The sequence below is a fragment of the Bombina bombina genome, chromosome 3, assembly GCF_027579735.1.
Source record: "Bombina bombina isolate aBomBom1 chromosome 3, aBomBom1.pri, whole genome shotgun sequence".
In the NCBI taxonomy this organism is placed as follows: Eukaryota; Metazoa; Chordata; class Amphibia; order Anura; family Bombinatoridae; genus Bombina; species Bombina bombina.
In genome coordinates this window covers 862,166,967-862,179,538 of record NC_069501.1, presented here as the reverse complement: position 1 = coordinate 862,179,538, position 12,572 = coordinate 862,166,967, and the positions used below count along the sequence as shown (strand labels likewise).

Below are 12,572 nucleotides of genomic sequence, written 5' to 3'. Positions count from 1 at the left end.
TCTTCCAGAGACTCAAACCAAAATGCTGCTGCAGCCGTGACAGGCGCAATGCATGCAAGAGGTTGCAATATAAAACCTTGTTGAACAAACATTTTCTTAAGGTAACCCTCTAACTTTTCATCCATTGGATCTGAAAAGGCACAGCTATCCTCCACCGGGATAGTGGTACGCTTAGCTAAAGTAGAAACTGCTCCCTCCACCTTAGGGACCGTTTGCCATAAGTCCCGTGTGGTGGCGTCTATTGGAAACATCTTTCTAAATATCGGAGGGGGTGAGAACGGCACACCGGGTCTATCCCACTCCTTAGTAACAATTTCAGTAAGTCTCTTAGGTATAGGAAAAAACGTCAGTACTCGCCGGTACCGCAAAATATTTATCCAACCTACACATTTTCTCTGGTATTGCAACTGTGTTACAATCATTCAGAGCCGCTAACACCTCCCCTAGTAATACACGGAGGTTTTCCAGCTTAAATTTAAAATTTGAAATATCTGAATCCAGTTTGTTTGGATCAGAACCGTCACCCGCAGAATGAAGCTCTCCGTCCTCATGTTCTGCAAATTGTAACGCAGTGTCTGACATGGCCCTAATATTATCAGCGCACTCTGTTCTCACCCCAGAGTGATCACGCTTACCTCTTAGTTCTGGTAATTTAGCCAAAACTTCAGTCATAACAGTAGCCATATCCTGTAATGTGATTTGTAATGGCCGCCCAGATGTACTCGGCGCTACAATATCACGCACCTCCCGAGCGGGAGATGCAGGTACTGACACGTGAGGCGAGTTAGTCGGCATAACTCTCCCCTCGTTGTTTGGTGAAATATGTTCAATTTGTACAGATTGACTTTTATTTAAAGTAGCATCAATACAGTTAGTACATAAATTTCTATTGGGCTCCACTTTGGCTTTAGCACATATAGCACAGATATCTTCCTCTGAATCAGACATGTTTAACACACTAGCAAATAAACTAGCAACTTGGAAATACTTTTCAAGTAATTTACTATAATATGAAAACGTACTGTGCCTATAAGAAGCACAGAAAAAGTTATGACAGTTGAAAATTAATAAACTGAAAAGTTATAGCATCAAATCTTTGTAAAAAACACAATTTTAGCAAAGGATTGCTCCCATTAGCAAAGGATAACTAACCCTGATAGCAGAAAAAAAAAAAAAATACAGAAATAAACGTTTTTTTATCACAGTCAACTACAATCTCACAGCTCTGCTGTGAGTGATTACCTCCCTCAAAACAAGTTTTGAAGACCCCTGAGTTCTGTAGAGATGAACTGGATCATGCAGGGAAGACAATAAACTTCTGACTGAATTTTTTGATGCGTAGCAAAAGCACCAAAAAAAGGCCCCTCCCCCTCACACATAACAGTGAGAGAGATCAGTAAACTGTCATAAATTAAATAAAATGACTGCCAAGTGGAAAAAAATAGTGCCCAAAACATTTTTTCACCCAGTACCTCAGAAAATTAAACGATTTTACATGCCAGCAAAAAACGTTTAACATTAATAAATTGAGTGTTATTAAAAAGACTGTTGCTAGTCCCTGCAAATTAGGCTAAAGTCTTATGCATACAGTATAATTCCAGTGAAGTGCCATTCCCCAGAATACTGAAGTGTAAAATATACATACATGACAGCCTGATACCAGTTGCTGCTACTGCATTTAAGGCTGAGTTTACATTATATCGGTATGGCAGAATTTTCTCATCAATTCCATTGTCAGAAAATAATAAGCTGCTACATACCTCTTTGCAGATTAATCTGCCCGCTGTCCCCTGATCTGAAGTTTACCTCTCCTCAGATGGCCGAGAAATAGCAATATGATCTTAACTACTCCGGCTAAAATCATAGAAAAACTCAGGTAGATTCTTCTTCAAATTCTACCAGAGAAGGAATAACACACTCCGGTGCTATTATAAAATAACAAACTTTTGATTGAAGGTATGAAACTAAGTATAATCACCACAGTCCTCTCACACATCCTATCTATTCGTTGGGTGCAAGAGAATGACTGGTAATGGCAGTTAGGGGAGGAGCTATATAGCAGCTCTGCTGGGTGAATCCTCTTGCACTTCCTGTTGGGGAGGAGTTAATATCCCATAAGTAATGGATGATCCGTGGACTGGATACACTTAACAAGAGAAATCGTATATAATTATCCGCTATCTGCGATTCTATTTAACAATACCCAAACATCTTTTTTCAAACTGGAAAGGGGGACACGCCAGGGATGTCCACTCTCTCACCTCCTATTCAACGTAGCTATAGAGCCACTAGCAATCTAAGACAAGAATTAGAAGGAATATACTTTGGGAGCCAAAAATGTGTGCTGTCACTTTACGCTGACGATCTGCTATTATATTTTAAAAATACTAAATATAAATATTTATTTAGTACCATTTCAGGTTACAAGGTCAATACCACAAAAACAGAGATCCTCTGGATATATAGAAATAAAGATAGTCTGAAACATAACTTAAAGGAGGTCGCAAGCTTTAGATATTTGGGAATTAAGCTACATAAGGACCCAAATATGTGGCATAACCTTAATTTCACACCTATTTTTCACACATAGTTTCAAAATTACAATGTTGGACCCTTTTTCCGATCCCACACTCTGCTAAAGTGATGCTGATTAAAACTATTCTATGTCCCCAAATAATATATACTTTGAACAATCTTCCATTATATATCAAAGATAAAGATATTAGGATTTTCAACCGGACATGTGCAAAAAAATTTTGGAATAAGACCAGGCATATGCTTGCGATCGCCAAATTATCACAGTCTAAGGAAGCAGGAGGATTAGCATTCCCTGATATCAGGGCATATAATATTGCTATTTTAGCACGCCATGGGGTAGATTGGCTTTTATCATCTAACCATCTGACCAATTTAACAATTGAAGAGAATCTTGTACAACCATTCTCCCTCAAAGCAATTTTACACTGCCCATACTCACAACTTCCGGATAACATCAAGTTAAATATTAGCGTATTCAACGTGGTTAAAGCATGGCAGCAATTATGTTCCTGTTTGAATATTAACTATCATATGTCAGCCTTTCTACCAGTTGAAGGAAATCCTGAGTTTACACCAGGCTGTCAGCATTCGATATTTAGAAGATGGGCGGAAAAGGGTCTAACTAAGATAGTACATTTGTTAGATGAGAGATCAAACATAAGAACTTTGGAGAATATAGCTCTTGAATATAAGTTGCCCAATAAAAGTTTTTATGCCTATCTACAGCTTCAACACTATACAAATAAAAAACTACAGATAGGAACCTGGTCGGAAAATTTTGGAATAATTGGGGATTACATCAACATATATAGGCAAGGGAAACAATCAATAGCATTATTATATAAGATCCTCCTGGCAAAACAGGGACAACTAAATCTCGAGCAGTTTTTAATATATTGGTCTAACTATTTTGAGGAAATAAATTTAGATAATATTAAGAAAGGTTTCAAATGGTTAAATACAGCCCCCCTTCGTTCCTCCTGGAAGGAATCGCATCTAAAGCTTCTTAACAATGCTTATATTTCGCCTAAGAGATTAGCTAAATGGACACCAGGACAATTAGGTCTCTGCTATAAATGTCATATGCCTGGAGCAGATCTACTTCATTGTTTCTGGTACTGTCCCAAAATAAGACAATTTTGTTAGAAAGTAAATTTCTGGCTAAATAAATCAACGTTGGTTCATTCTCTCCTTATTCCAAGAAATATCTTTTTCCTAAACATAGAAGAACAGAACCAGGATCTAGTTAATACGTTAATCCTAGTGGTTCGTAACTTAATATTGAGAAATTGGAAAAATAAAAAAACGCCTTTTTTTAGATCATTTATTGAAGTAGTCAAATTACAAATTATTTTTGAACAATACAATATTTCAAATCTACATAATAAACAAGTACAAGATTTTTTCAATAAATGGATGAATATTATCATTTCCCGTCTCTACACAGTTTACTGACTAAAATGTTTCACAAGTCTACATATTTTGAGGGCCTGATGCTAAGGGAGATATTTCCAGTATCCTGGTACTGAGTTTATAAATATTTGGTTCACGATACAGAGGGCGTTTTTTTTTTTCCCCCACCTCCCACCCCTTCTCGTCTCGCAATTCAATCCTTTTGTATATAGGTATGATTTCATCTTGTTTAACAAAGAGCTAGATGTTCTCGATCTGTTTATTGTTAATATAAAATGTCAGGATATGGATCATATTTTTGATATGTAATCATTGTGTGAATTTTTTCTTTAATCATGTACAAAACTTACAGAGCCTTGCATGGCTAAATGTATTTATTTTTCTTTTTTATCAACCTGACAGCCAAAATAAAGACTCAAAAAAGTCTGCCAGTACTGAAATATAAAGCATTTATTATTTTATTTTTTTCATAGTCTGCAGTGATGGATCCCCCCTTACCCCACAACCTCCCTGATCTCCCCATACATCTCTCTAACCCTCCACCTCTACCGATTTGCCGCCATCTTGGGTACTGGCAGCTGTCTGCCAGTAACCAATTTGCCCCCCAAAATTGTTTTTTTTACTTTTTTATATTAAAAATTTGTTTTCTGTAGTGTAGCTGGCCCCCCCTCAATCTACATCCATTCCTCTCCCAGATCCCTTACTAAACAACAGAGATCCCCCCTTCAAATGCATCGTCTTTTTTGTTTCTTTTCTCAACTTGAGTGCATATATTTTGCGTGCGCGCGCACGCACAAGCCCCACGCTGCCCCCCCCACGGCCGCAACCGCCTCCACGGCCGCATCCGACAATGAAATATATATCAGGATGCATCATTGAACCAAATACAGCTTACCGTACTACAAGAAGCTGCTCCCACCCACCAACGAATGTGTGATCATCAATGGCCGATGCAGAGAGGGCCACAGAGTGGCCCTCTCTGCATCGGTAGGTAAAATAGGGGATTGCAGTGATGCCTCAATATTGAGGCATCACTACAATCCCTTGTAAGCAGCTGGAAGCAATCGTAATCGCTTCCAGCACTTCAAACAGATGACGTGCCAGGTATGTCAATTGTCGTTAAGGGGAGTTTTTTCTATGACGTACCTGGAACGTCCTCTGTCATTAAGGGGTTAATATGCATTCATAAATCCAGGCAACTAGGAAACTGATTAACTGCAGCAGTATCTGTCAAATACCTGAATCCCTTTCTGTTTTGTTTGAAAAGGTGACATGATACAGAGGACCACAATATTTTGTTTCCATTGTAATGAAACTATGTAATTATTTGTAATGTGATTATATTATGAGCTGTATTGTTTTTTTGTAACTATTTGTTAAAATCAATAAAAACTTTTGGGGGGAAAAAAGTTACTATGCATTATATATATATATATATATATATATATATATATATATATATATATATATATATATATATATATATATATATATATATATATATATATATATATATATATATATATATATATATATATATATATATATATATATATATATATATATATATATATATATATATCTTTCCAAAACCCCCAATCCTGGCATACAGACAACCACCTAACCTAAAACAGAAATTGGTACATAGGAAGCTACCCCTTGAGAAAAAGAACACTCAGAATGGAACCAAGTGCTGCTATAAAGCACTCTGCAAACTGTGTCAACACGTTTGTGAAAGCAGCACAGCAAACCACAATAATAAATCTTATAACATTAAAGGGGCATATTCATGTATATCTGCAAATGTGGTATACATGATACATTGCACTGCATGTGAAATGGGATGCTATATTGGAGAAACAAGCCAAAAACTGCACCTTCGAATGAACTTACACAGACACTCAATCAAAAACCACTGTGAAACAAAATACTGCACCCCTGTTGGTCACCATTTCACCCAACCTGACCACTCCATCCAAAACCTCAAAATCAAAATTCTCAGAGGCAACTTCAAAAACACCATGGAAAGAAAAACCTTTGAAATGAAAATGATAATGCATTTCAACCTGTTTAATTCTGGACTAAATGTGGACTCTGGATTCTTAACACATTATCAAAATTTTTTGTAATATACTTTCATTTAGTCAATTACATTGTATATTCCACATTCTTTATACATAGGTACACAGGTAAGCCTATGTCCACACTTTTGTCTTTTTTTTAACTTTTGTACTCCCCCTGTATATACAATTTCACATCTTTATAGATATTGATTCAATGTTGATATATAACTTTATGTCAGTATTTGCTCTATGTATAGCTATATATTTCCCCTGTCTGTTCTCCTACACTGGACACTGTCTGCCTGTTACCTAAGCCCCCCTCATGATTTTTACGACACCTCCTCCTCTCCCTGCACTTTCTGTCTCCTTAGCTATTCTGTGTTTTAAGATATAATCTGTAAATTCCATTGAATTGGTCAGTATTGCTTCAGACTTGATAAAGGAAGGAACTCTTCCGAAAGCTTGTCAACTTATAAATGTATAGTTAGTCCAATAAAAAAAGTATCATTGCTCAATGCAATACTCTTGTTATTTTGATATATATATATATATATATATATATATATATATATATATATATATATATATATATATATATATATATATATGTTATACATTTACTGTGTACTATATTTCTCATCAAATCTTCTTTTTTAAGGATGAGAGAGTGATAATAATGTACAAATTAATAATTTCATTTGTTTACCCCTAGAAGATGAGCTATACAAGGGAGAACAACTGACGTTAAACACTACAGACTTTAGCAGACACACTGTTTTTACTAGCTCAACTATAGTTCACAATTAATGGGACACTGTTTCATCATTTGAACCAACATATCCTTACCCTTTAAATAAAGGGGCATAAAGGTTAAAATTAAAAACTTTCATGATTCAGATAAAGCATGCAATTAAAAAAATCTAAATTACCTCCATTATAAAATGATGTACACATTCTAAAAATCCATCTTCTACTGAGCCTGTGCAAGGGTTCTTATAAAAATTGAATTAAAAACCCAGGAAATACCTGGCTACAAAGCACAACTCCCAAAGCTACAGCACATGAACGTTTTTTGTTAAATGTTGTATTTTATATGCAACAAAGAAAACAAATACATATATTTCCCTTCAAGAGACAATTAACTTACAAATTATTCAGATCAAAAGACATCCAAGAATAAAACCACTAGTTGTAATGACTTTTTAGTGGGCTAGATTATCTAAAATGTGCGGCATGGACATATATGTATCACATACTCTTGTATAAGCAGAACTCATTCAATTCTCAAAAACATGGCAGAACCTAGCTGACCCAGTAAGAAGCAAGATGTTTCCCATAGGAGCTAAGTACTTTGCCTTGCATGCTCTTCTATTTTTTGCATATCTATCTTTTTCTATCAAGCTCACAAGCTTTTATTTCATAAGAAAAAAACAGTGAGATCTGAAAGTGTAACATGCTTAGAAAATATGGCGAGACTTGTTAGAAAACTTCAGCCACACTCAAGGAATGTCCCTGTTCAGCCCACTCGCCAAGGCTGTGAAATACATTTTACAATAGAAGAAAGAAAAAAAAAAAGTTTTGTATTTTGTACTTTTCCGTACAATTTTAAGTTTCTTTTTTTAACATTACAGTATGCAATAACTTTGAATTTTACTGAGTACATTAAATACAATTTTCCCTATTTACTTTAAATACGGATGTAAAAACGTAACATACATTTGCATTTTTGTGGTTATTATGAATATGAATTGTAATGCATACTATTAATTAATTTGTGATTTTTAAAGAGTTTTTTTTTATTGGCCACTATACTGTAACATATATGATATAGAAATGTATCATATGCCCCCTTAGTGAGGTACACAAAGTAAAATTTGCCTTTAGAGAATCCCGTGAAGGACCTTGTAACACTGGTGTACATTTTTTTTTAAGAATTTTGCCTGAACAGAGTTTTAGAGAATCGGGTCCATTGGCTTAAAAGGATATGAAACCCAAAAACTTTCTAATTTACTTCTATTATCAAATTGTCTTTGTCCTCTTGGTATCTTTTGTTGAAAAACAGGAACATTAACTCGGGAGTGAGTCCATAGCCAATATATCGCAGCTGTTTGCAAGAATGTTATCCATATGCAATAGCACTAGATTGCAGCAATATTTCCTGCCATGTAGTAACAAAGACACCTACATAGGTATCTCTTCAACAAAGAATACCACAAGAATGAAGCAAATTTGATAATGGCAAAAGTAAATTGGAAACTTTTTTATAATTTTTTGGGGGTTCATATCTCTTTTATGATTGCATTGTCATTTCTATTTTCATTTAGACAAGAATGACACCAGAACTCTATTATGCAACGACAAATTAAAAATAGGTTAGGCTTTACATATAATAGCTCATACACTATATAAAACAGAAGTATGCATTCTCTACACATCATAGATGAATAAAGAGACATTGTGTCAACTTACATTAGTGTGTCAAAGTAAAATCCTTGAACATCTTCATTATCCGCAGCATCCGTTTTCAGTGTAGAATTGTTGGCTATATGTAAATTAGAAAACAATGTCACCAGCTTTTAACGGTAGCATTATTGTAAATGTTCATCAAAACACTAGCATACATGCAATTATTGCAATTCAAACATGGTCTTAAATATATTCAGAACCAATTAAGCACAAAAAACACAAACAATGGAGGAAATATTAGCTACATATAACTAGATACTAAACACTTGTGATTTTTTAGCATTGGAGGAGCAATAAATTCTGAATCGCTACAGCTAGGAGCAAAAGATTCTGAATAGCCACAGCAAGGAGCAATAGATTCTGAATAGCTACAGCTAGGAGCAATAGATTCTATATAGCCACAGCTAGGAGCAATAGATTCTAAATAGCAACAGCTAGGAGCAATAGATTATGAATAGCTATAGCTAGGAGCAATAGATTCTAAATAGCAACAGCTAGGAGCAATAGATTATGAATAGCTACAGCTAGGAGCAATAGATTCTAAATAGCAACAGCTAGGAGCAATAGATTATGAATAGCAAGAGCTAGGAGCAATAGATTCTAAATAGCAACAGCTAGGAGCAATAGATTATGAATAGCAAGAGCTAGGAGCAATAGATTCTAAATAGCCACAGCTAGGAGCAATAGATTCTAAATAGCAACAGCTAGGAGCAATAGAACCTTAATCACTACAAAGAGGAGCAATAGAAACTGAATAGACATAGCTAGGAGCAATAGATTATGAATAGCTATAGCTAGGAGCAATAGATTCTAAATAGCAACAGCTAGGAGCAATAGATTCTAAATAGCAACAGCTAGGAGCAATAGATTCTAAATAGCAACAGCTAGGAGCAATAGATTCTAAATAGCCACAGCTAGGAGCAATAGATTCTAAATAGCAACAGCTAGGAGCAATAGAACCGTAATCACTACAAAGAGGAGCAATCGAAACTGAATAGACATAGCTAGGAGCAATAGATTATGAATAGCTATAGCTAGGAGCAATAGATTATGAATAGCCACAGCTAGGAGAAATAGATTATGAATAGCTATAGCTAGGAGCAATAGATTTTGAATAGCCATAGATAGAAATGATATATTCTTAACAGACACGGCTTGGAGAAATAGATTCCTTAAAAAAAAATAACATTCAGATTCTTTTCACATGAAAAAGGTCCTCCTTTACTTATTCAAATTATTGTAAGCAATATATATAGAGCAGTATTAATCCAACAAATCATTTTATACCTACCTATAGTGTCCCTGCAAATTGCTGGTAATCTGTGGTTGCTTACACCCTCTAAGCACCTCTGACCTTTAAACATATGCTAATAACATTCAACATCCAGCAAGTATCTCACTTGACAAGGTAAATGATGTCTAGTATGACAGAATTATTGGTAATAGAACTCCAACAACCACCAGAGAGAACTGCAGGTACCTGTATTGTGGGTTTATACTGCTCAATATGTAGATCATAAGAGATTATAATTGCACTGCTTGTCTGTGTTTCACAAGCACAGAAATCAGGTTCCTACAACAAACCAGAATTAAATGCTCTCACTACTACAACAATATGGTTCATCACAATGACTAAACCAACCACCTCAAACAATTACATTCCTACAATTTGTCCTAATTAGAGACAGGAGATGAGAAACACAAATTTAAATAGTTCTGTGAATGGTGGAGAAGGTGTTAACAAGGTTCTGTGCAGGGCAAACAAAGGATTAATGTGAAGGGAAACAAGTTATAAAATGTGACTGCTTCTAGCAATACATAAAGTGAATTATCTAAGCTTCTGTTGAAATATATAGTTTTTTCAATAAAAAGTGAACCCTGGAGCTGGAATAAAATATGCTTCAAGCACACAGAGATAAAAATGAGTAAAAAACGGAATATTTTAAGGGATGTCTCACATATACCGATGTACAAACCTGGTTAAAGTGTCTTTATTGCAAGGGAAATACAGAAAGAGTTTTTACAAGAATACTAAACATAACTGTAGCCGACTGATATCAAACTGTATCATGTAACACAATTGAATTTATAAAAAAATTAAAAAGAAATGCAACATCAATAAACACTTCAAATAAGATATGTATAAAACTGTACTGTGTCTTGATATGAACAAGAGAAATAACCATCCTGTACATTTTTATCACATTGAAACAAGAATTTAAATCTTATTAAACTTGTAAAACGTTGTACTCTCAGGAGTAAAGTAATTTGTGCCACATTATATTTTACCCCTGGCAACCAACTCTTACTTTAAGGGATGCTCTAATGCAAATAATCAACGGTCTAATGTGTTACAGCATGTTATTTTTTCATTGCTGATTCTTTTGAGATAGATTATATATATATATATATATATATATATATATATATATATATATATATATATATATACATACATATATATACATATACACAGCGCTGTGGAATCTGTTGGCGCTCTACAAATACCTAACAATAATAATAAATATATAAATATACATACACACACACACACACATACATACATATACACACACACACATATATATATATATATATACAGTGGGACCTCGGTTTACGAATTTAATTCGTTCTCCGGGACGTTTCTTATTGCGAAAAATTCGTAAACCGAAACACGGTTTCCCATAGGAATGCATTGAAAACCAATTAATGCGTTCCGGAGGTGAGAGAAAAAGTCAAATAAAGTCTACAAAACCTGCTGCAAAAGGCTCCAAAATTTGCTGCAAATGGCTCCAATGGCTCCAAAAGGCTCCACAACTTGCTGCAAATGGCTCCAAAGGGCTCAACAACTTGCTGCAAATGGCTCCAAAAGGCTCAACAACTTGCTGCAAATGGCTCCAAAACCTCTCCAACTGCTACCCACACTTCAGTATGCAGGGGCAAACCGGGACACTTGTTTCGTATTGCGAAAAAAATTCGTAAACCGAGGGGCAAACCGGAACATTTGTTTCGTATTGCGAAAAAAATTCTTAAACCGAGACAATTTTTTTCAAGATTTTGAATTCGTAAACCGAAATTTCGTATACCGAGTCGTTTGTAAACCGAGGTCCCACTGTATATATATATATATATATATATATATATATATATATATATATATATATATACACACACACAAATATATACACACACACACACATACATACATACACACATATACACAGTTATATGCAAAAGTTTAGGCACCCCTGACAATTTCCATGATTTTCATTTAAAAGGCCATAATACCCAAATGTTTAAACTCTTGAAAGTGATGCAGTATAGCTGTAAAAAGCGGACTAGAAAATATCTCCTGAACATCTCTATGTAAAGAAGAAAGATATTTTACCTCAAAAGTTCCTCGGTAGCCACCTCCCATTGTAAAGGATTTCTAAGCAGCATTTTAGTGTGTCTGTCCTGGGACAGCTTAGGGGATGAGCCTTGTGCACTCTCATATTATTTCCCTATTCAGCTTACTATGAAATCTCATGAGAGTTAAGTCAAATCTCATGAGAGTTAAGTCAAATCTCATCAGATCACAGTAAAAGAGTTCATGCCCTCAGCACTGCTGATGCTGATTGGCTGCTGTTCATTTCTTCATTTTTTTAAAAAATTTTTACCTGCAGCTGGGAACAGCTGAGTATAACTTTTTACACAGAACTTACTCTGCTGAGCTGAGGAAATTGTGAGGTAAAATATCTTCCTTTTTTACATAGAGATGCTCAGGTGATATTTTCTTGTCAGCTTTTTACAGTTATACTGCATCAGTTTCAAGTGATTTAGCATATGAGAATTATGTCCCTTTAAACAAAATAATTGGGTGTTTGGATCAGCAATTTCATTTTGATCTATCAAATAACTGAAGGACACAGTAATATTTCAGTAGTGAAATACGGTTTATTGGATTAACAGAAAATGTGCAATATGCATCCAAACGAAAGTAGACAGGTGCATAAATTTGGGCACCCCAACAGAAATATTGCATCAATATTTAGTAGAGCCTCCTTTAGCAGAAATACATACACACATACATACACACACACACACACACAT

General features: G+C 35.0%; 1 protein-coding gene across 1 annotated transcript in view; it reads right to left on the bottom strand.

The window, feature by feature from the left end:
- Positions 1-12,572, bottom strand: part of UGGT2 (UDP-glucose glycoprotein glucosyltransferase 2) — a 991,813-nt gene that overhangs the window by 861,920 nt on the left and 117,321 nt on the right. The window contains exon 7 of the mRNA XM_053707835.1: positions 8,484-8,556. Coding sequence (XP_053563810.1) covers positions 8,484-8,556 — 73 coding nt within the window. The remainder of the gene's footprint in view (positions 1-8,483; positions 8,557-12,572) is intronic.